Raw genomic sequence first — 26356 nt, 5'->3', positions numbered from 1 at the left:
TCGATATATCGTGATATTATAATTTATTTATACCTATTATAAGTTATAAATAGTATCTCTTAATATATTGACTGATCAGAACGACTCCAAATAAAAGAAAGTTTAAATTTATATAATAAAAATATTTGTCTTCTTTTGAATAAAAATAGTTAGAAAGTAATTTTGTAAAAGTCCTTTTAATAAAGTGTGTCCATGCCAAAGCAGTGCCTGCATATTACAATTTATAACATTGCGTTTAAAACAAGTATTTTTATATATTAGAATATGAAAGTATTTATAGATATATTAACAAAAATTCTGTTTAGAGGACAATAAGAATAAAGAGCAACAAAAATAAACACTAACCGGTAACCAAAACGAAATGGAAAACATAAATTCATTGTATCGTGATTTGCTAGGCGAAAGCAGAACTATAACATTATTTGAGTACACTTAAGAGTGAAAATATGAGCTGCAAGTAAAATTGTGAATTTAATCTGCTTTTATTTCTGAAGATGAATAATTAGTCATTAAACAAAGGACAGTCTACAACCTTCTGATAACCGCAATTATTTTTCTATAATGGGAAGTTTCCATAATGGAAGTTCAGTTAGGGAACAGAAAACAGTTTATTTCAAAATTACATGCTTAAAACAAGTATTATATATTAAAATATGTCAGTATTTATAGAAATGTTAACAAAAATTATGTATAAGGGTGAAAAAAAAAAAGGAAAAGAAAGAAAAAGGAACACTTATTACCAAAACGAAATCGAAAATGCAAATTATGAATATCGATTTTTTTTGTATCCCAATTCATCTTGAACTGTTATTCATGATGTCAAAATATCGATATTTTTCGAAAACTGGCATCCAAAAATCGATTTTTTTTCTTCTTCGATAAATCGAAAATCGGTACGACCCGACTCGTGAGTAGCCTAAATTTTTGGAACTGAAATTCGGATATGAAATTTGTTATGCATTATTATATCTATTATATTTCTGCATGTTTTCTTGAATTTTCCGAGTGGTTTTATTTTTTACATCCTAGTAAATTAACAAAATTTATTAAAAATTTTAGAATTTAAAATTGCTGGTAGGCATAAGATACAACATTAGATAGTGAATATTTACCTGGACAAAATATTGCCTTGCTAATTAACAGTTACAAATATTCTCTAACATAATCAAGTCAAAGTGTCTTCTTTCTATTTCAAAAGCTTATTGCAGGCCCAAAATTGTTTAAACACAAAATGCGAACATGATGGGGGAAAAAAAATCTAATTTTATTATATCCAGGCATTTTTGCAACAAAAACTTGGCAAGCAGAAAGCATAATGTAAATTAGGCATCTGTCCTAAAGCACTTTCTGGAGACATCAATCAGCAGTGAAAGGGGAAACAACCATTGTCAAAGAGATAAAGTTCCCTTGTTTTAAAAAGAGTTTTTTTTTTATGACCCTACTTTAAAAAGAGGAAGTAAGCATATTGTATTTTAGCCATTCTGTGGATGTCTGAATAATCAGCCAAATTGGGAATTAGAAAGTTAAATTTGGCAAATTTTGAAAAACTATATAGCAAGAATAAGTTTGAAAACCATTTGAGTTGAAGAATTTCATTATTATTTTGAAAATAAAAAATATATATATTATTACTATTGAATTATGAAAACCTTTTTTGTGTATAGACAAGGTTGAGAAATTCCTTTTGCAGATAAAATGTAGTCATTAGTGGGAAAATTTTAATATGCTCTGGTCTAATGACAATATGAACTGATATATTTGAGATTTGTAGAGTTTTATAGGAGGTTTGAATAAACAGAAAGGCAGTATTCATCAAAAAAATTTTTAGGTTGATTTCAGAGGCATGTGCTTTTTATTTCCTGAAATAGTGACATGCTTTTAATCACTGTTGGCAATAATTTAGAATGTTAAGAAACGCACATTTTCCCACAGTAACATTTTCAAACTTAACATTTCTTTTAAACAGTGTTGAAAGGAGTTAGCAATTTTTATCAAAAATTTTCGAGCAGCATTAACTTGCACTATATGTTTTTATTAATTTTGGAAAATCTTTTGTATCTTTTTTATTTTTTTAAATCGTGCTTTTTTCCCCCCTCAAAAAAAATTATATTTTAGATGTAAAATTAAAAATATAGTAAAATTCTTTTTTATGAAATTGGATAATCCACTAATAAACGGGTATCTTATTATATATTGCAATGCATATCAATGAATCAATAAAAAATATAATATTTATATAACTTTATGATCGTTCTATGAATGTTTTATATTTAGTATATTTATTGATGCTTGTATTACAGGGCACGATGAAGCTCAAACATCGTCTATTTCCACTCTACATACTGTTACTACAGCTGTTTCAATGCCAATGACAGCTTTAGTTCCACCCAGAATTGATGTGCCAGGTATTTTCACAATCCTGTTTTAATTTTAAAAATATTGAAAGTATTAATTACTGTACATTTATATAATGAAGTAAACTGATAGCAACTTGTAAATGTCACTTCTCTTTATTCTATAAATTTATTAAATATAGAATTAAATTTGAAAGTTATAAAATATACTTTGGCTTTTCTTTGCTGGCATAAAAAAAATTGTGATTTAAATATAATTTTTCTTTCTAAATTGATATCATTTATAAATGTAGAAATAAGAATAAAGGAATTAGTATTTAATACATTTGACACATTTATCAGCATCAAAATAATTTTTAAGGCATCTTTCTTTTGAATTTAAGATTCTTCAAGAAGAACAGCAAGAATTGAACTCAAATTCTGGGTGGCTATTTACATTCAGCTATTTGAAGTATATAGCATTACATTGCTTTATAATTTCCTTATACAATTTATATTCTATTTTCAGCCTGAGATTTTTCATTTTCTAGTACAGTTTTTAGGAGCACAATTTATTATTTCCCCTATAAAATAGTATTATTTGGAGTTTTCTATCATATTCTAAGATAAATAATAAAATTGAGAATCTTTTTTTAAAAAAATGCTCCACTTTGTATTTCTCGAAATTCTAATTCTCAATAAATCTAGATAGTTCTCCAAATCTTATTTAACAGTTTTATCATTTATCTAAATAAATTTCGGAAATAGCATTATAGTTTCGATTCTAAGCTAAACATTTTATTTGAAATTATTTTTACTATTACTTTTTTCATATGAAGAATTTGGTTTATTGATTTTTAGGGTGATTTTTTTTAATTTTAAAATAATACTTTTAAAGTAAAAAAAATCTTATCTTATTATTAAAAGAATATATAATTTAAAGAAAAATAAACTCTGATATTATATTTCCAAAAATTTATCCATGAGAATTTTATCTAAATGATTGATGAAAAAAAGTAAATTATCCTGAATCTTCAAAATAATTATAAAATATTTTTTTCTTGTATGAATAAACATCATATATTGACCAAAAATATTCAGTAATAGAAAAAAATAATATTTTTAAAACTTTATTTAAAAAGAAAATCTATAAAATAAAGGAAATTAAAAAAAACATTTCCAAGTAATTAATGAATTTTTGGTAATTATGTTATTTTATTTATATATTTCAGCAATTTTATGAAGAAATATTTTTTAACAAAATAATTTCAAAGCCACTATATATAGAGATCAATATTTTTTTAAAAAGTTAGTATTTGTATTGGTTACTTATCACTAATATAATACTGCAGTGTTAAAGAAGTATGTAGCAGTAAAGTCTTTTCTGTTATGTGCATGAAAGTGGATGGTAATTGTAAAAATATACAGAATTTTTTTTGTGTGAATTCCTCCTTACCTCTTATTTGCCTTAAGGAATATAGAAATGAACTGTGAAAGAGAAACTCCAACTGTGTCATTAAATCCCTGACTGTGTTATCACAGAAGCTATTTTCAAACTCTGTATTTCTCATCAAAACTAGTCAAATATCTGAGCTACTTGCTTTTGATACCAAACTGAAACCATCTGTCTGAAAAATTTTGTTTGCTATCAGAGGGTTAAAAACATGTGGATATTGTAAATTAAATTAGCTGTTTAAAATAAATTAAATCAAAATTTGTTACTTGGAATTGAAGTAAAATATCAAATTTTTGTTAAAATTTGGAAAGATGAGAAAGGGGCATGATGAAATTAATTGAAATGTTTCTGAAGAAAAGTACAGTTATTTTGTAGAATATTTCTGGGTTAAAATAAAGTATACGTTTGCATACAAAAATATGCTTTCATATTGTTCCTTGCTACCAATTTTATATTTAATTGCTCAATATTTTTTGAAGATGGAATCATGTCATTTTATTAAATGCATTTTTAAATAATGAATTAAGTGGCAAATATTATAGTGTTCTTTATTTACAGATCAAGTCTCTGAAACATTACCTGTTGATTCCCCAGCCCCAACAACATCTGTGATTGTATCTCCTCCTGCAACACAAACACAAGTAGTTACACCAACAGTTAAGAGGCCTCGGGATGAGAGCCCCGGGTATTAAATTCTTTAATAATTTTTTTCACCAATTTTTAAAAAAAATTAAATCTGATTTAACATATAAATATCATCACTGAAATCAACACATTAAATCCATAAAGATTATCCATTGTTATTTAGGTCTTCAGAAAGTGGTGATGCTTCACTTAAACGAATAAGAATGGTGTCTGAAGGAAGCCAAACCAATCAACAGACTCCTACATTAGTTGTGGTACCAACAAACATTGCGGTTGTGCCAGCTGCTCCTGTTGTGATGCAGGGGAAATTGGAGAGCTCTCCAGTTAGAGAACCTGAGCCACATTCTTCTAACATTCAGACTGAAGCAGAAGATCCTCCAATTCTGGAGATAGAAGGTAGCCAGGAAACTATAAACTCGTCTGTAAATGAAGGTCAGTTATAACTATACTGAACATCAATGCTATACAAATTGTAAAGTAATATTAATTTAAATTATTTGAATATAATGGAATGCAAGAAATGAAAAGAATTTATTCAATGGAATTTTTTTTCATTGAATATTTGCTATTATTTTGTATAATCAATGGAAAGACTGTGAAAAGTGATCAGGTGCTGAGCAATTGAAGTGATATCTCAGTTGTGTTAGACGGCAAGTGTCATGGCTGTGCACATATTATAATGTTTTGACCCTGACTGATCAAATAAGAGAGTAGCATAACAAAAAACTCCTTAATTCACAGCCTTATATATGTATACAAAAACAACTTATTCTCATCTAGGTTAATATTATTTACAAAATTCACACAACAGTTGAAAGTTTAATCATGAAATAGCTTTTCGATCAATTCGGAGAAAAACGCTAACAGGCTGTTTGCTCATACGGTTACTCCAGGGGCAGCTCCAGAAATCCGCCGATCTTTATTGGGTAAATCTTAACACAGAAGCCTGGAACTTCATACAAAATCGGGAACACTTTTAAGCACTCGTGTCTCTCCAACTCCTCCTTTAAACTGTTCTCACTGATCTTCTCTCTTTTCTTCAAAAAATACCGAAATCTGAACGAAAAATTTCAATGAATGGAAATTTGAATGAAAAATATAATGTTTCATAACTTGTAGTTTATGACTACTTAAAGCAGTTTGGCAGAATACATTTGGTAAACTTTATTAAAGAATTGAGAAAGTTGGCAATATGAGTCCATTCAAAATAACACCTATTTTTAGTAGCAAAATAGTTGTCAATGACATAAAGAAAATTAGATTTCTTGATCTCTTTAATAAGGTTAAAAAAAAATGCTGAAATTGAATATAAAGCTAGTGCACTTGCATGTTTGACAAACCAGAAACTTTTCATTATTAACAAAATTAATTAGTTGGGGAAAGTTATTAATGAAAAATTTAATGAATTGAAAATTTTTGGAAAAGTCTCTGAGGTGGAACAATCTTTTATTTACATATTGAATAAAATTACCATGATTTTTATATTCTAGATTTGATTGCTTATGTTCATAACCTTTTATGAGGAATTGGACTGTTAATAAAGTAGCAGTATACTTCCCTCCCTCCTTATACTAACTACAGTTTAATTAGATAATTTAAGATCAGCACAAAATACCTTATAAAAATGTTTTTCAAATGAAAAAAAAAAGTTTTAAATAACTAAGTTTCAGTGCTGGTGATAAATATACTGCGATTCTTGTGGCATTTCATACGTATATATATATTTGTATAAAATTGGGCCTCTACTTAGTTAATACCCAACTTAATTCATTTCATTTGAATTTATAGTTCTATAACGAAAAAAAAATATTATTTTAAGGCTAGTTCTCATTTTTTAAGTTAAAATTTAATATATGAACCCTGTATATTAATATGATTTCTGATATAAAAAAATGATAAAAAATTATTTTTTATTAAATACTTTTCTGTCCCAAAAATAAATTATGAATTCTGGTAAATTCATCTTATGTAAAATGGATATTGTATTAGTTCTTAGTATCTCAAGTGAAACAGAACAGATAACAAAAACTTCTTTCAAATTACATCAGTTTCTAGTAGAAATGCATTGCGATCAAGTAAAATGTTTATAACATTTCTCTTTCTTATATGTTTTTAGATTGCAACCATCTTGTTTTTTTTTATTTGCAGAGTAAGACAGCCATATGAAAGAACAAAGTCTTATTTATTTCCAATACAAATAATGGAACTCCACAAAATATTATATATAATATTAAATAGTTGAATTTTAAGGATTAAAGAATTGCTGTTCTTGTGACTTTATTTATTGCTTATATGTCAAATTATTTGTAGCTGACTAAAAGAGCGATTGCCATATTGTGGCAAATAAATAATAATTCTTAGGTAAAAAGCGTATTACAGTAATTCTGTGCTTTCCATCATTTAGATGTCTAGTTTGAGTTGGAATCTTCAAATATTGACTTAATTCTTGTTTATAAAAAGAATTCATCTTTTTTTCTGGCCCTGGAATAATTAGTGATGTTTAAAATGCTATTCTATTTAGTTATTGATGTTACAAAATGATTAACAGTTTTACGTGAAACTAAAATCATAATTTAATTAAGAAACAAATCTTTAATTTAAACTGATTTTATTATAATAAATTACAACAAATGTATACTAATAATTAAAATAAATGTATTATTATAGTAGTAACAAATCTAAAGTAACATTTATTATTATTATTTTTTTTTTTTTTTTTCAGATTGAATGTGATAGTTATAAACTTAAAATTGAACCCTTTTATTATACTTTTTCTATAATGCATATTTTTTTTTAAACAAATCTTTAATGCAATTTCTGTATAAATTTTATTTTGTCTAAAAATAGCTTATATATACTTTTTTACAGAATTGGTCGCTGCTGCTATTGAAAGTACAGAAACAGAAATTCTAGATAAAGATGAGCAAATAATTGATGTAAGAATTTTATTTAGTCTTATTGCAACTCATTATTTTTTATTGCTGTTGAAAATATATTTTAATGCAATTTATGCAGTGGGAGCCACAAGAAGAAAATAAAATAGATGAAGACTTTGAAGCTGAGGGTATGGAAGAAGGAGCTATTGAAGAAAGTGAACAGATGCAAGGAATAGATGTTGTAAGTAAAGATTTCTGAATTTTTTAATTCCTAAAGTCTGAATTCTTGCTACATAATGATATTTTATGCTCAAATCTGCCTTTAATGATATATGTCTATAATGATATTATATGCTGAAAATAATTGATAAAACTAAGAAGACGAAAAATTCAAAAGTTTGTGCGGGTTTGAGACGCATGGGGATAGAACCTGGGACCTTTTGGTTAGCAGTCCAGTAACTAACCGATTTTGCTAAAACAGCTGTTCGAGCAGAAGCGCTGTTACTGGCTTATATGCGATTCACCACAGTACTCTCCCTCCAGTGAGGCGAAGGGGAGACGAACGATATTGCGTTGAGTGGTGATGTATTGAGTAGTAGCTGTTGTCTTAATGGGCCATACCCTTATTTGAGTTGCGCCAAGCGTTATGGCGAGAGTTTGTGGGTGCTGATGCGCCAAGTGTGTCTGGCGACTTAGGGTTGCTGCGTCACGTGAGTCTGACGACTTTCCTGCGCCAAGTGAGTCTGGCGACTTTGGTTGCGGGTAGATGGCGCCACAACAGCTGTATGAAGGTTGAAGGTTCAGCGTCCGAGGTCACGAATGTGCAGGTTTGGGACGTGCTAGGATAGAACCTGGGACCTTTGGGTTAGCTGTCCAGTAACTAACCAATTTTGCTAAAACAGCTGTTCGAGCAGAAGCGCTGTTACTGGCTTATATGCGATTCACCACAAGTTTTTATTGGCATCTAAATAATGACACCATTTTTTTTTCTAAAAAATATTGGCATTATTACATTTTAGTAATTTAGAAGCAACACACTGAGCAATTTAAGAGTTTAGTCATGATTTAAGTTGCATTTCATATCATCACATCTTATTTTTTGCATTTTATGCTCTAATTTGTATTTTAGAAATAATTTCTTTTAAGTACTCTCTTTTTATAATTTTTTTCTTCCTTTATGTTATCTGATCCATTAATACAAACAAGTAGCACTTGCAAATACCTATAATATTACTTTGTCAAAGATTTTGAGACATTGCTTGTGTTTATAAGTAGTAAATAAACTTTTAAAGTGAAGTGTAGAATTTCTATAGTATTTATTTTTACTTTCTGGTATACAAAGTGTATATAAAGTATTGTAATCATCAAAAAATTTAAATTTGTAATTTTAATGAATCTCTACATTTTAGATTTCCCTGAGTTTCAAGAACACAATTTTCACTTTATATGTCTATTCTGGTGACAGGAAAGAATATCAGGGATTGCATATATTCAGTAACACTGCTCAATTCATGTCAATGGTCTATATTTTGTAACTATTGTTTGTTGAACCATGAATAGTGATTACTTGTCAATGCCATACAGTTTGTCAGCCTTCCCCAAGGTCTGCAATTTTATGTGGGGAAGGGAAGTGAAACTTTTATGAGAGTATGGAAGAAAGTTTTGGGGAGACCACTACCACTGACTATACTACTAATTTCAATGGATTTAAAATTTTTATTATTTTTCCATTACAGTCACCAGATGATGAAGATATGGTTGAAGAACAGCAAGATGATACAGAAGAAATGCTGGACCAACCAACTCCTACACCTGATATTGGTAGGTTTTTATATATTTTTGTACGTCCAGTTTCTTAAATGCTACATGTTGTCTACCATCCAATTATTGTAATATATGTATGTATTGTTGTTGATTTCTAAAAATTTATGAGCTATGTTTAAATTGCTCCCCTTTTCTGTTCCAGACAGGGAAGAACAATTTAAGTAATTCTTTTCTACAATTTGATTATCATTTATAGTCAATAATTATTTGCATTTGTTTCTCCTTCATGTTTAATTGTCAGACCAAAACAAAGTGGTGACAACTTTAGATAATTGTTGACTTTAAATGTTGTTCAAATTTTGCAGATAATTTGAGCATCACCCTCTCATTTTTTTTGTGTGTGTGTGATGTTTGAAAAAATGTATGTGCAAACCAATTTTCTTGAAAGTTTATCATTGGTTGATTGAATTAAATTATCTGTTGCTTTATTGGTAATATTAATAAATTAATAATTCATTTCATTTTAAAAATGTATTTATTTAGAAACATTTGATATTACAAATCAACATCTATTACATATTAAAAAATTTTAAGATTGCTATCATAGAATCGAATGAATACTGTAGAATGTCAATTTATTTCATTTTTACCAATTAGATATTTTGGATAATCAAATGGATGCAGACAGCAGTAGTTTGCAAAATGCCCCTGCTGAGCAATGCATGGCTCCCCCTGCATTCCCACCAACTCTCGAGATCTCATCTAGTGTTGCTCCAAGTGTTGAGCCTATAATTACATCTAGTGCTTCTTCCTCAGCACCTAGAGCTACATTGGCTGTAGGTCCTCCTAGGTTAGAACGACAAGCACCAGTAAATAGGCAGCACCTTACGCCTTTCACAATACCTGTAAGTAGATTAAATTATTATATATTCATCATTCAAATAATACTCAAATTGTTCGTTTCGACTAAGGCAATTGAACAATTAGAGAAGACAATTATTGATCTTAACATTTGAGTGTCTTTCATAATCAGATAAGAACATTTTCTTTTTTAATCTATAATTATAAAAAAAATGCCTTTGATACCATATAAATCAATTCAATATGTTGCAAGATTACATAATTTAGTCACATGAATAATGTAAAAAAATTCATAAATTATGTTTTTAAAAATGAATCAATAAAAAAATTTTAAATTATTGATTTATAAAGGAGAAACATTTACAGTCTTATTTGAATTAATAATATTTATTTTGAACAGATTGAACAAAAAAAAAAAAAAAAAAAATATGTAATTCTGTTTTATGCAGGATTGCTAAATTTATTGCATATTCATTTTAAAATTGACATGTAAATTTGAATTATACTTTTAATCTTTCCATGGTATTTCTAGGTATATGTTAATTGTGGACTAAATGATTAACATAACTATTGGTGAAATTTGTTGACCTACTCTTATAAAAAAATTGTCCTGATCCTTTTTGATCCTAAATGATTAATCTGATCCTTTCTCATTATGATATACTTTCACAAATAAAATAGATAGCTAAAAATGCATTTTTATTTGTCAATGTATAAATGTAAATTACACTCTTTATTTGATCTTATTCTTTAAGAAGCACAATTTAATTCTATATTTATTTATGACTAATTAGAATTACTAATGATAAGATATTATTTGATTGCAGGGCCAGGGATCAAATTTTGAAGAAGGTGATGATGGAATTGTTCCTTCAACTCCCACATTATATGTTCCAAGACGAACAGATGGTTTTGCTGAGGCTGTTAGGTAAATAACTGAAACTTTTAAATTTTATACATTGTGGTTATAAACCCAACATTTTAAAGACAACAGAGGAAGGAAATCATTAGTGAAGCAATATAAATACATAAGCATCAAAATTTTGAATTCTTAATTTTTGAAGAAAAAATTTGTTATTTGTGTCTTAAATTTCTGAAGTTATAATTATCAAGGTGAGCAATCGGTTTGGAAAATCGGAAATGGTCAGGGAATTCCCGGAGATCGGGTAAAGTTAAGAACATTTATTCTGAATCTTGTCTTTCCTTTGAAAGTAGTAGAAAAATCCATCTCACTTGTAAAAATTACTGTGACATCCAGCTTTACCGGATCACGTTCTTGGTTGCATCAGACTTTCTAAGGGAGACTTAGCATCCGAAACTTATTATTGTAGATTTTTTGGCATGAACAGCCTACTGGAGCTGATCTCACATATATAAAATCTTTTGAGGATAAGAAACAACAACTATTATAAAAATTAATTTTAACTTTTTATTATCAATCTTTACAAAACATTCCTTATTTAATGGTACTTTGTAACTCGAAAGATATATCCAATTCAAATATTTAAGGGAATAAATGCTCATTCCAATTAGGGTCATTTTTTTATACATAATTTTTGTTTGCACTTATTGAAGTTTATGTTCTATTACAAATTGAATTGGATTGTATTTAATATGCAATATTTTTTTTTTTTTCAGTTCACCTCATGTTCCTCAAGTTAGATTCCTTTTCTCTAGTTCCGACAATTCACCTACACAGCAGGGTATATCTCAATTGGCAAGTCAAGGAGGTAATGGTAATTAATAATCTTATATTATATCAATGATTGCATTAAAAAAATTTTTGACAAAATAATTTAATCTGTTTTGCAGGTTATTAACTTAAACTTTTTCTGTTACTTTCATTGTGGGCTAACGTAAATAAAAATATCCAATTTAAATTTGTTTAATCATTTCTATTTATGCAAGTTCAATATTTTTACAATAAAAATTATAATTCTTGTTAGATATATAGAATAATTCTAATTTTCAGCTTAGTTTTTTATTAAAATTTTTCAGATATCTTGAAATGTTAAGGACATTTAAAATATTTTCTTTAATCACAATTAATGCTTAATTTTTACTTTACACCAGTATAAAAGATGCACTCTCTAAGATAGAAGACTTTTTAATAGAAGTATGGTACAATTGCATCTTATTGTACAAATATTTTTTTTTTATTTTGTGTGGGAATTCTGCTTAAAATTTACATTTGCTGTTAATATCTGCTTTATATTACAATCAAAGCATTGTGAGTTAGAGATTGACAGGATTTAGAGATCTCTTGATAAATATGTTGTTCCTAACTTATATTTCAAGTAATTTTACACAACCTCACAACCACAGAATTGTATTGCATTATCTATATACAATATAGTTGCAGTATATCCTATGCTTTTTTTTTTCTATATTTGTGTAAAAATTTTGTTTGCCAACTATTTAAATGCAATTAAAATTAAAATAAATAGATAAGCTGTAAAAAGCACACTTTCATCAATTTTGTAATAGCTGTATGTTTCTATGTATAAAATATGATTTTGCTTCACTTAAAATTTGCAAGTTTGATATAGACTTACAATAGTAAATATCCTTTGGGTAGAGTAGAAAATACAAGGATGTATTTCTGAAATACATGGTAGCCATTAAGTTACTTTCCCAGTTTATGGAAGATCATCTTCTAAAATTTATAAATAAATGAAACTAAATTTCATATGCAAACATTGAAAGCCATGGGGAGATGGATGTGGAAAAGAAATTTAGCAACAAAAGCTACTGGTAGGAGAGATTTTGATGTTATCAAAAGAAAGATGGACCAATAATTATAATGGAAAGTGAGGATGTTCTAATAATGGACTAATGGAAAGTGAGTTATGTAAAATTCCATTATGTTTGAGTAATGAATGGGTCATATAGAAATGAATGGCATACAGTTTGAAATTCATAAAAATTTATCTTTTATTGATCAACAGTAGCTTTCCTTGGTCCATTTGCATTTTCAATGTGCTTCTCTGTGCACACATTATTGAATTGACAATTTGTAGTGCAATTATTTTTTCTTTGTAATTCTGGATATTTCTTCCATTATTTATTTCACATACAAATAACTTTTATTTGAGAGAATTATTTTATGGCTATCCTGTATAAAATGCTTTATAAAAAAATGGCTTATCACTCAAAAAAGAATGAATTTATTATAATTTAGATTTTAGTTTTAAAAAATCTTCTGATGAATTATATAATGCTTCTGATAATTTAGAATTTCATTCCAATCTAAACTAGTTGTCCAAAGCTTTGATACAGATGGATATTGAATTGAATTCAATAAAAATCAAAAATTAATTTATTGTATTTAAAGAAATGTTTTATTACTGATATGGTTTTTATTGCCTTACTTTGAATGAAAAAGATAGCAATGCAGTTTTATTTTCTGTATATTTTTAATTTAGCTTTGGGAGTTGATGATACAAGAATGGACTTATCTCAGTTTGATGAAGGAGGTAGAACAGTTCCATCAACACCTATACAAGTTTCTCCTCCAGGTATGATTTGAGCTAGAACTAATCTGATATACATTGATATGTGTGAAAAGTCATTATATAAACTCTAAAGAAAATAATAATTTTAAAAAATACAGACTTAATTCTCAATTGCATTCTCAATTTATGCCCCCCCCCCCCTCATTTTTCTCCTTGATTTAATATTTTTTTCAGACAAAATTTACAGATTTGTGTGCAAAGAATAATGAAATCAGAATTCTCATAATGATAGTATTAATCAAAACTTTCACATAATTTAATATGTTTATGAGGAAAGCATTAAATTCCAGCTTTGATCAGTGTTTCATTTTGCATATTTTTTAGAATTTCATTATTGCTGATACTAATTTATTATAATTATTTTTAAAACATGTGTGGGGAATATGAGTTAGCTTTTTTTGTTTTAAGTTTTCCCCTGAAATGCCCATTTCTATTAATAACTTATTGGTAGTTTAGGTATTAGAAACCAATAGAGTAAAATAACTACTGAATTACCTTGCTTTTTCATTCCTGATTGATTTTTTCTATAATATATAACATTTAACTGATCCTCAAGTTTACATTTATGAACTTTTGTACTCCCCACCTTATATATATCATGAAATAAAATGTCATTGTAACTATGTATTTTTCTATACAGGTTATAGAAATTTAATTATCTTTATGAACTTGAAAAACAGAAGCCATAATGAATCATATATGCAAACAGAAATTTGTTTTATTTCAGTAGGAAACGGTAATTGGGATTTTCAACTGAAATAAATATTAATATTATAAATACAGTTTTCATTATTAAGGTTTATTTCAAGCAGAGAAAAGGCATTTATTGCAACTTAGGTAATTCTATATCCACAACCAAATTCAAGCAATGTTTTACATAACCTTTCCAAATGTAAATAAGTAGAATAGTAAAAAATACCTTGAATTTTATTGCGCTCTAATCGAGGTCGCAGGAAAGTACTTGATTCTTTCCTGAATTTTTGCAAAATTGGCAAAATGTATACCATTTTTTGGGAGGAGGAGATGAGATAACCAATTTGTTATTTGATTTTACGTAGAGAGTGTGAATGTGCTTATGAAATGATACCTAATAGTAGCTTGTGTAAAATTACTATTAAGCAGTAGCTGTCCACTGTTTAACAGTAAGGGTGCTTGTGTTATATCTTGAAACCCACTTTGAATTGCAAGATGAGAAATGCAGATGCTCATTTATCTCTTCACTTAAACATCTAGAAGTAGTAAGGGAAATAATAAAATATTTAAATGTGAATGCTAAAAAATTTATTATTTGTATTTTTATGTTTGGTTTATATAATTTTATGTTCCTTAAATTGTTTTAAAAAGTTCCTTGAAATGTTTTTCATCCCCCCCTCCCCATTATGAATGAAAACCTTTAATTAGAATCAACAATTAATTTTTGTTCACTATTTACCTAAAGTACTAAAAATAAGAATGGATATTAATTTATATTGTGCATTTTTGAAATTCCTCTTATTTTCCCTGAACATTTTGATCCATGCAATTTATTTCTAGTCGATTCCTATTGTCATTACTGCAATCCCTTGAAAAAAGTAAAAACAGGATAGTACTGTATAATATGCCAAATAAGTGTAAAATTGGAGCACTATCTTTATGGATTTTTAATGAAGGAAAGAATTTAATCAAAAGGTTAGAGGATATTAAAAATAGTCATATTCAATCAATCATATTAAGTCATTGTTCAGTGTGTATGTTGTGGCTTTTTGTAACAACCTTACAGTAATAATAATAAAAAAAAATCGTTTTTCAGCTGGGTAAATCATGTTAGACTTAAAATTAGCAGTTTTTCCCAATGGTTAACAGCTTTTTTTCTATTAAATTTATTGTTCCACAAATTTGTATTATATTACAAGTTATATAGGGTGCCCCACAAAGTGGAACAAGCATTTATTTCATTAAATTAAGTAGGAAATTATGTGATTTTTTTATCTGTATTTTAGTATCTGTATAAGTAAATAATAAAAAATGATTAAATGTTATGCGATCTACATATACTAAATTGAGCATTTAGTAAAGTGTTTCTTTTGCGTTCATTTACACACAAAGTTTCATGTGCCAATCTAAAATAACTTTGCAGATATATGTTTTTTATATGAAATTGGCATAAATTTAGATGGGAGCATTTATTTTGGAATGCAAATTTATTCAGTGTAAAAAAAAAAAAAAAAACGGCATGTACAAATAATATAGTTCGAATGATATATCATTCGATTATCATGGTTTGAAAGAAATATACTAATGATGTAATAAATGCATACAGTTCTTTACTTTGATTAGTTGACAATTGCATTTTCAATTCGATAAAGATGGAAAGAGAAACTTGAGAAATTGAACATTTAACAGGGTTGTCACTCCACCAGTAGAATCTGGAAAACTGGGAAAACACAAGGAATTTGAAAATCGTCTAAAAAAATACGGAAAATGCAATGGAATTTGAAAATGTTCATAAAAACTAGGGAAATACTGGGAATTTTAAATTTCTTAGTTATCATTTTCAATCTAAATCCAATTTCGATTTGCAAAACAGTTTTTCTTTTCCATAAGGCTCTCAAATTGCAGCTAATGAGCATGCGTGCAACTTCTGTAACTGTGTGAAAGACATTTCAAAGAAAACATTTCTCTGGCGAGAATAACAGCAGCATGGTGGTGTTAAGTCTACCATACTTGAGTTTTTTAATGGTTTCTTTATTATTTGAGAAACTGTATGCTTATTTAAAATAGATTAATTTTTAAAACAATGAGATGTTTAAAATCCATATTTAATATGAATTAGATGGATTAAAAAAAAATCAAGCCTGATTTTGCTGAATGGGTTCGAGAAGTTCTGCAAAATCCAATAATTTCATATTGCTCGCTTTGTTAGAAGATAATAAGTCTAATTAATATGGGGAAACAGGCAATTACAAGTCATGCTAAAAGAGGAAAAGGTACAAGACTGTCTGCCAGTTCAAAAGAGTCATCATCAATGTTGGACTTAGTAACTAAAGCCCCCTTCTGAGGGCCCATGCGCATCGTCAGTCTGGCACATTTTGTCTTCTTTCCCTTAACTTGTGGTTTTCTGGTGTTCTTTGATGTCTGTTAATTTTACCGACAGTCTGAGGGAAGCTCCCGATCGACATCCGCAGAGAGAGAGAGGTCCTACAGTGGATCAGATGGCATATTTATGACTGTATCCATAAAGACAATAGGCTGTTGGAATGGGGCTTAAGAGGAATACAGTAACAGATGGCACGTCAAATATCAAAACGTCAATGTCCGAACATAAAATTATTTGAAATTTTTTAGTTCAAGCACAATTATTTAAAGCTGAATTTTTATGGACATCAAAACTTGTTGCGTTACATTCATCCTTTAAAGAATTCAATGATATATCGGAAATATTTTTACATATATTCATTGAAAGTGAAATAGTTAAAAAATGTACACCAGGTCATAGAAAAATGCCATACCTTATCTGTTACTGATTAGCTCTATGAAACTGATGGCTGAAAAATTTACAGAAGTTGCTTAAATTGATGCCCAAATACATGAATTTTGTGAAATGAATAAAAAAACTTAAAAAAAAATAAGCAACCTTGCTTAGTAATGTTAATCATTAAATGATTAGTATCATGAAAATAAAATTTTTGGTGTTTTATTTCACTTGAGTTTTCAATTTTGTGTGATTTACGATTAAAGAGCACGAGAGGTGATATATCCACCCCCGTAATATATAAATTTTGTTTTGCTAGATTTTAGATAATAAATAAAAATAAATTCTTTTCCTCTGTATGTAAATATAAAAACTTTCTTTTAATACACTATTATTTTGAATAATGTTAAATTGTTTCCTTTCTATGTATTTTTCACTCCATCAAACCATATTTCATTATAGCTAGCACATGGGTGCTATTCAAGCATTCCTTGTATTTTGAATATACATATAGGGAAAACATTGGGAATTTTTTCTCCCGAATTTGAGTGGCAACCCCGATTTAAGAAGCTTCAGAAAAGTGATTAATTTTAAAAGTAAAAATAAAATCCTTTGCTCGTAATTGATGTTAGATCTTCTCCTTAAAAATAACATATTTCAGTATAACAAGGAACATTTAAAATGGTGATGATTTTTAATGCATGTAATTGCAATTTAGCTACACGTACATGCAAGTATTGTTTGAAGAATCCATAGGTATCAAAGATATTCAGTTTGAAGAAAAATTTTTAAACACTTCAATTATGCAAATTATCAGGTCTTTTAATCTTTTGAGGTCTTTATTATTCATAATATTTAATTGAAGAAGTGTTCCAACATCAAACAGCAGTATGCAAAAGTTGTCTAGGTCAATAAATTTGTCTTTTAATATTTCAGCAAATTTTATAAATAAAAATATGAAACTTTATGTGCTTAAATGCATGTAAATTTTATAATCGACACTTACACTAACGGATTGCATTAAAATTAAGTTTAAAACTTTTTATAATTAGATTCCAGAAGCCTAAGTGTATCCATACAGTGGCACGTTTCATTTAATGAAACTTTGTATTGGGAAATATCTAGGCTCAATATTTAGGAAGTAGATACTTGTTCTACTTTATTGGGACACCCTGTAATAATTGTAATAATGTTGTGCAATTTGTCACTGCGTTGAATTTTATTATCACCGATATAAATCTGATGGATTTCTTAGTTTTTCATAGGTTTTCTCTTTGATACACTATCTGGCCAAAAGTATCCGGTCACTCTTTAAAATGGTGGTTCTGGCTGGGGACGCAATTTGATGTGTAATTGAAAGCTATAAAAGCGGTTGTATTTATGTGTTTAGTGAGGCAATGAGTAAGTCAAAGGAGCTTATTGAGTTTGATCGTAGCAGTGTTGTGGGATGCCACCTTTGTGGGAAATCAGTTCGCAAGATTGCGGATATTCTACAAAGGCCTAAATCCACTGTGAATGATGTAATTGTGAAGTGGAAATGTCGAGGCAGTGAAACTGCAGAAAAACAGACTGGTAGGCTGAGAAAACTTGGTAAATGCAGCCGCAGAACTCTGAAAAGGGTCAAGAAACAAAATCGCAAGTCCTCATTGGTGGAAATTACTGAGGAGTTCCAAAGCTCATCAGACGTTAGTCTTAGCAGCATAACTGCTCGTCGAGAGTTAAAAAATGTGGGATTCCATGGTCGTGCAGCCACGCACAAGCCGAATATCACTCTGCAGAATGCGAAGCATCGATTGCAATGGTGCAGAGCTCACCTTTGGACTGTGGACATGTGGAAAACTTTTCTTTGGAGTAATGAATCTTGCTTTACAGTCTGGAGTCGGATGAACGAGTCTGGGTCTGGCAGATGCCTGACGAACGTTTCTTTAGTGACTGCATTGTGCCAACTGTTAAGTTTGGTGGTAGTAGCATAATGGTGTGGGGGTGTTTCTCATGGTTTGGCCTGGATTCGTTGGTTCCTGTGGTTGGAAACATGAACCCTGAGATGTATGTGGAAATTCTGGACAATGCTGAACTCCCAACTCAATGGCAATATTTTGGGGAAGGCCCATTTCTCTTCCAGCAGGATAACTGCTCCATTCACACATCAAGGCTTGCAAAGACATGGTTTGATGCAATGGGCATTCAAAAACTATACTGGCCTTCTTAGAGCCCCGATCTAAATCCCATAGAACACCTTTGGGACAAATTAGAGCACAGATTACGTAGCCAGTGTAATCAACCATCCTCGCTGCAAGCACTCACTTCAGCTCTGATGGACACCTCGAAGTCAATTCCTATAGCCACCTATCAAAAACTGGTAGAAAGTGTACCCAGACGTGTGCAGGCTGTCATCGATGCAAAAGGAGGGCCAACATCATATTAATATGTGTCTCAGTACGCCCTAAGCCACTGGGTGTTCGGATACTTTTAGCAGATAGTGTATAACGGAATCTATTTTTTCTGTAATATTGTATGGCTTGTTGAAATTTTATATACTTTATTATAATAATAAATTTTAATTTTTTAATAGCTGAAGCTACTGTTCCAGATGTTATGTCTGGATTACCAACAGAAACTACTGTGACAAGTAGTCAATTAGCTATTCCATCTATTAAAGTCGATTTGGCCGAAGAATCATTAGATCCGACTACTAGCATTGCTACAACGTAAGTGTTGTGCATTTTCTGTTGTAGTCTAAGGCATAAAGAATAATTGATAGTTTGTACTTTTATCTTAAATGTTAAAAATATTTGTTTTCAGCATTTTTTTTCGGTGTGAGAATTAGATGTTTTAATTTACAATTTCACTTTTTCAAAATGTTTCCATGCCACATATATGCATGCATATTGCAAGCATTTAATTTGTTCCTTCTTGTATTTTATGCCTTATTTCTCATTTGTGAATATAAAGGTTGGTCAGTAAAGTCCTTTCTTTAAATTCAAAATGGTGTCTGGTATAGTCAGGGAAGTAATATGTACTTATAGTAAAATGACTATTGCAGAATTTATTGAGGCAGGTTACAATGAATGCCCTTATTGGTTAAATGACAAAAATGGGGGGGGGGGGAACCAGCCAGAAAGTCCAATTAGAAAAATATATGCTCTACCATAGTAAAAATACATACATTCATGATCTGTAAAATTGTTAGAGATATTTTCAATTAAAATTATGAACTTTTCTTGACATGAAAAAGGGTTAGTCTTAGATTGAAAAATGTATTCTGCAATATTAGCATGCAGTTTTTCTGAGTTAAACAATAGCAAAGTGAAATTTAAGCAACATACAAAATAAACAATAAAAAAAATAATAAAATTCTGAAAATGTAGTCAAGGGGAGAGGGAATACCAGAGAATATATCATTAAATACATAATTTTAATCACAAATATTTCTGTCAGTTTTATAAATAACTCTGAAATTTTCTTCTGTGATTTGACATTTTTTATTTGACTTTTTTTTTTTTGGCTGATTTTGTAATTTCATTAATTTGCCCTAAAATCTTTGTAACCTGTCTCTATAAATTCAATATTGTTTCTTTATTATAGGTGCCCTTTACTGTTATATAAGATGTCATTTTGAATTTAACAGGCTTAAAAAGACTTTACTAATCACTTGTGTATTAATCATTTGTAATTTTGAAATTATTATATTTTTTGTTATTTTTACGAGTGATATGTAAAATTAGACAGTTTTTGATGTACAAAATTGAACTTGAGAAAAATTATTGATATTTAATTGTATAAAATTTCATTTTAGTTCATTCCAAAGCTATTTTGTGAGTGGCTTTATCTATATATGTTTGTTTATATTCTTTTATGTTAATAGTGAATTTTGGGTTTCAGAGAAACTTTTGCAACTGAAGCAGCTACTTCAGCTACTAATGAAGGTTCTTTTGGATCCAAAGACGTAAACAAAACAGAAAGTGAAGTAAAATTATCTGCTTCTGAAGGTAGTCTTTATTTTTGTTTGCCTTTTAATTTGCCTTTATGTGACTTTTTGAAATATGTATGCATATTGAATTTCATACTAATGTATGACTTATATGAAATATTTGTAAATGATTTGAAACTCCTGTGTTAAGTATGAATCATAGTGTATTATGTATATATGTGTAGAACTATGCACCATGTAGTTTTAATCCTCAAAATTCAGTTTATGTTAAAAGCTGGTAAACTGTTATTTTTAATGTTAAGAAATATTTAGTGACTCATCAACATTGCAGCAGTATGAAGAGTATGCCCACATTTACTTTGAATGACTGTCCCCCCCCCACTTCTCACTTTTTAGTAGGGCTAAAAATATAAGTGTTGTAAATTTGAGGCTCTGTTCTTTAAAAAAAAAAAATGCTGTTTTTACTTATGTACTTTAAATGTCAAGTGGGCCCATTTTTGAAGTTGATTTTCTAAACATTAAATTCTAAATTGAGTACTTATTAACAATCTGCTCTAGCAATTAAAAATATGTTTAAATGAGGTTTCTCTAATTTTGATATGATCTTAGTTATGGCATTTTCATTATTACTTCTAGTTATTCCAATTAAATAAGATTAGGATGATTAGTGTTTATGGGATTTGTTTTTATGAAGCAGCAAAGTGAATTTTGATTAATGTATAATATCTTATTTTAGATTTCTTTTTAAATATTTTCACTGAATATATGATATGATCATAAAGTAGAGTTAATTAATTGAAAATTTCGGTTTCTTCATAAATGAATTTGAAGTTATTGACCAACTAATTTTAATTATATAATTTCATATTTGATAACTTAAAAGAATAACTTATGCGCACGATGAGTTAAAAATTTGAAAAACTTTGTGCATTTAGTAAAATTTTCCAGTAGTGTCAATTTCTTTTAAGGCGACACCCCGGCCGCAGAGACTTCAGAATCAAAAGTTGTGAAAACTGAACCAATTTCTGATGAAGCTAAAACTACCCAAGAACCTGAACAAACCAATAAAGGTAGGTGCAAAACTTACATTTTTTAGGGTTTACCCTGTTATAAAAATAAACGAAGTACCTTCTTTTATATTTAAGGTTTTTAATTTCTTGATGAACTGTAAGTTACTTTCACTGTAATATTCTATTTTCATTTTTAATTAATCCATTCTGTATTTATTTTCCAAGACAAGTTTTGCTAATAAAAAAAAATCTTTTGCAAATTTAAATAGTTTTTATAAAATATTTTGGAACTGTTTATTAGAGAAACTGCAAAAAGTAAATAAATAATGTTCCATAGCTTTTGAAATCAAATCGCTGAACTGATTGCTGAGCATCAATGGTTGTTGTTTATGTGACATTTACTTATTTGTGATTTATTTAGTTTTCAATTAATGTTTTTTCTATATTGAATATAATTTTCGATCTTTTTGTGAACAAAAATTGTACACATTTTTTCGAATAGCTATTTTACAATCCTAGTATGATATATTTTTATGTTTGTTGTATTGATTATTATTCATTGTAAATATCTTTCATATATTATTGCTTTAGTAGAGTAACTTTCTGTTATAAAAGTTTGATTGTTTTACTATATCCTCGAAACATTTACCACTTTTTAGCTTACACATAAGATAATCATCATGTCTTTTCTTTATTCAGCAGAATTTGAGTGCTGATACTTCTTGGAACTTCTTCAAAATTGATGTCCTTTTGACATATACTTGAGCAACTATAGCAGTGTATATTCTGCAACATCGTTGCATTGATATTTAGACTTTGTGCAGTTTTCAAGAATTTTTATATACGATCAATAGAAACATGAAGGAAAGCAAATATGAACAATTATAATTTATTATAACTATTGTTATAATTTAATAAGGATTGTCAATTATTTTTCTAAATAAAATGTCATTCTAGACATGGTCTCTTTTATTTATTTATATACATTTAATATATACTTGTTTCAGCATTCAATTTTTGGGAAATAACAGTTTTATTATGTGCTGTAGTTACTGATAACATATGAGTTTTAATGTGATATGTTTAAAAGATTTTATCGAAAAGTCACATTTCCTGTTAATTTAATTTTAAATAAAAATATTAGTTCCTTTATTTTTTGTAAATAATACAACTGGTAGTTTTAACATTGATTCTGTTATTGACTCTGTGCAATCTAAAACTTGAAATATTTAAATTTGTATATAAACTATAAACAAACCTTAAATAGTTATACAAGAAGCATTTTAATGTTATTAAATAATATTTGTGTATGCATAAAAATAATTTTATTTATATATGCACATAAATAATTCTTATGAAATATAAAGAACATCCTAGCTTCAATTTTACAAATAATTATTAAAAGTATATTGGTGATATTTGAACTCAGAAGTCAAACGGAATAAGATGCACTGATAATTATTTTGTAATAAAAGCTTCAACATTTAAAAAAATATTTAAATTAAATGTATTGCTTTGAGTAAATATTAAGCATGGAAGAAGCAGTTGTGGTAAGCAATTTCTGAGTTAAGCAATTTTTCTTTTCTACTTGAAAGAAAGGAATGAAAAGTATGGCAAAAAGTATATATTTTATGTAAAATATATACAATTATGAAGCATAATATTTTATGAAAACATCTTTTTATTCAGACAATACTTCAGCTGTCTCTTCACAACGGAAACCTATAGTATGGAAAGAAGAAACTGAGTCATCCACTGCTGCTGATCCTGAATCATCAAGTGCAGCTTCTGAACCTGAAACTCCATCAGCATCGGTGCTGCTTCCTACTCCAGGACGAAGTAGAACTCGTGTAAGAAGGGCCAGATATGCTAGTGCCAGTGCTGCTTATGGTAGAGGAAGAGGAGCAGAAACTACATGGTCATCTAGCTTACAGCGTGGTAGACGAGCCACAAGAAGGCGTGGCATGTATTAAAATGTTTTGCTGTCTACTTGGAAAAATGCATAATAGAATGGATTGTATGAATAATTGAAGTTATTTCTTTAAAACACTTTTATTCGAAATGATACGACAAAGATGTACCATTTATTGTTGATTATAAGTTCATGTATTTCATTTTTCTTTCATAATGCATAAATTCTTTTAGTCACATTGAAGATTTCCCCCCCCTTTGTCTTGAATGTAGGATTAAAATGAGATTCATTCAAATTAAAAAAGATATTTATTCAAAGCTTGTCATTTGCTTCTAAATTGAAACAATAACCAAAATATATTGCTTGTGATTTTCTAAAGTAGTGTGTTCAATCTTGTATTTTGTAACCTTAAATAAGTATAATTTTATATTTGATTTTCTTTTTGTTGATAAAATAGTGAGTTCTATCCAATAATAATAAAAAAGAATTAAAAAGTCAAAGTAAATAAAGTTATAAACATTATGAAGTAACATGTATGTTTAATTAGTATATTTATATCATAAAATTTATTGATAGGCTGATTAAAATTATACAAACATCTTTTTTTTAAAGTAAGGTTTGAATTTAAATTATTTATAATTTTTAAAATTATTTTGCATTGTGAAGAGTGATTAATCACAAAATTGCGGTTACTAAAAATATGTAGTAAGTTCATCTTTTGAATCCTTATTATTTGGTATGGAATCTTTGCAAATGCTAATTTAGGAAAAATAACAGATGTATGTATGTATGTATGCATGCATGAAGTTGCTACTTTTGAGTAATCAAGATTTAAACTGTACATTGATACAAATATAAAGGAACTGTGATAAGATTGTATGAATCCATTTTGAATAATTCCCAAACTAATTTGTTTTGTTTATCTTTATTAATTATGATGGTCTTTCTATGTGCAGTACAATACTTGTTTTGATACACTATTTCATAATAAATACATCATCAACATCTGTGTCCATTTTTTGATTTATTATTCCACATCACAAGATATTGTGCATCTTAATTTGCTTTGTTAACAAAAAGAACGGAAAAAGATTCGAAATTTCTGGAAACTTCCCCGTTTTAGATTTCCCAGAATCTAAAAAACATATATTTTTTTTAATTACATCTGTCTGTGAATACGATAATTCAAAATGCTTTAAGTGAGACGGATGAAAGTTAGTATGTAGACTTTAAGCCGTGTTATGAAGTGAAGACGTTAACTGCTAAGTATAAAAAGCTTGAAAAATAAAACTTATTACACGAATATAGCATCTAAAAGGCCTCTCCTTGTCAAATTTTGAATCGAATCTGTCAAGGGTTGGTCATATTCATGAAAATACAATAATTTAAAAACGCAGTGAATTAAATGGAATTTGGTATATAATCTCTTGATTATAATTGCAGTTGTCAGATTTTAGTTTCAGTTTGAGAAAGAAAGCACATTTTGTTTGCTGGAACTTCTATACTAACATCATAACAGCGATTAATCGCTAAAGAAAAAGAGAAAAATCCACTAAAGTTCTCATGCTAATAGGCTCTTCCGCAACCATTTTTCACCAATGGCACGTGATTAATACACAAGCACCGATTTCCTTCACTATGATACGATGAACACAACTCTAAAAAGAAAAAAAAAAAAAAAAAAAGAGAGAACTTGTTGCTATCACGTATAGGATATTCATAATTTCAAGAGAAATGGGATATCATCTTTATAATAAAATATAGGCGAAAGTTTCAGAGATCTCTAGCAGTGGTTCCTTTTCTACTTCGTCATAGAGACAAGTATTCTTGATTTATCCATAAGTTTTTATGCCATTCGTTATTTCTGAATTTTTTTTTTATTTCTAGTTTTTCTTATTTTATGCTGCTTGGAAAGATGAGCTTCAGCATCTAAACGCCGTAACTCAGCACGAAGATTTAACTAAACGAAATTTGGCCTCTCATAAAAATGTGTGTCAATCTGTCGACAAAAAAGCATACTAGGTTTTCCTCACTGCTTTGTTTTTAAAGTTTAGTTGTATTAACATCCCGTTTTAAAGCAACTCTAGGGCTATTTTGGGACGGACCTCGTAATGTGGAACCGTGGTCAGATGACGAAGATAACACTAGCACCCCCTCTCCGAACTTCCACATCGAACCACACCGGCGGAAGGATGTTTGGCCCCGATGGATTTAGCATGCAACAGACCGCTTACACGATGGTTCTTTGGAGGAATCGGGTCTCGAACCTGAGACTCTCTGGTTCGAAGACAAGACCTTACCCCCATGGCACCGTGGCCCTTTCCTCATTGCACTAAAATGCATCACACTCATTTATGGGATTCTAAAAATTAAAATCTGTATGCACCTGACATTTAAGGTCCACAAATTTTTGAGGGACGCAAGTGAATTTCGGGTAGATCATTCCTGCTGATTTTTATGTTTGCTCTTTTTTATTTGATGTTTAATATTTTTGGATTTATTCAGGACGCATCACAGTGTTTCACTATTATTACAGAGAACAATTTTTTAGTTCTTGATCATGTTGCGAGCCCCCTCAATCACAGGGCCTCGGCGCATGACA

General features: G+C 28.9%; 1 protein-coding gene across 2 annotated transcripts in view; it reads left to right on the top strand.

Annotated features, from left to right (window-relative positions):
* The window catches only part of LOC129975146 (nucleoprotein TPR-like), a 114454-nt gene extending 89697 nt beyond the window's left edge, over nucleotides 1-24757 (top strand). Inside the window, exons 41-54 of one of the 2 annotated variants that reach the window (XM_056088106.1) lie at nucleotides 2301-2405; nucleotides 4348-4474; nucleotides 4598-4866; nucleotides 7303-7370; nucleotides 7450-7551; nucleotides 9047-9131; nucleotides 9732-9979; nucleotides 10763-10863; nucleotides 11574-11665; nucleotides 13361-13453; nucleotides 19474-19609; nucleotides 20784-20890; nucleotides 21801-21902; nucleotides 23532-24757. In XM_056088106.1, the coding sequence (XP_055944081.1) occupies nucleotides 2301-2405; nucleotides 4348-4474; nucleotides 4598-4866; nucleotides 7303-7370; nucleotides 7450-7551; nucleotides 9047-9131; nucleotides 9732-9979; nucleotides 10763-10863; nucleotides 11574-11665; nucleotides 13361-13453; nucleotides 19474-19609; nucleotides 20784-20890; nucleotides 21801-21902; nucleotides 23532-23815 (1919 nt within the window). In that variant the 3' untranslated portion in view covers nucleotides 23816-24757. Of the gene's footprint in view, nucleotides 1-2300; nucleotides 2406-4347; nucleotides 4475-4597; nucleotides 4867-7302; nucleotides 7371-7449; nucleotides 7552-9046; nucleotides 9132-9731; nucleotides 9980-10762; nucleotides 10864-11573; nucleotides 11672-13360; nucleotides 13454-19473; nucleotides 19610-20783; nucleotides 20891-21800; nucleotides 21903-23531 lie in introns of both variants that reach the window. The other variant, XM_056088105.1, reaches the window with a different exon arrangement.
* Nucleotides 24758-26356: the final 1599 nt, after the last annotated feature.

The sequence above is a fragment of the Argiope bruennichi genome, chromosome 7 (assembly GCF_947563725.1).
Source record: "Argiope bruennichi chromosome 7, qqArgBrue1.1, whole genome shotgun sequence".
Taxonomy (NCBI): Eukaryota; Metazoa; Arthropoda; class Arachnida; order Araneae; family Araneidae; genus Argiope; species Argiope bruennichi.
Note: the sequence above shows the minus strand (reverse complement) of the source record. Positions and strands in the feature narration are given on the sequence as shown.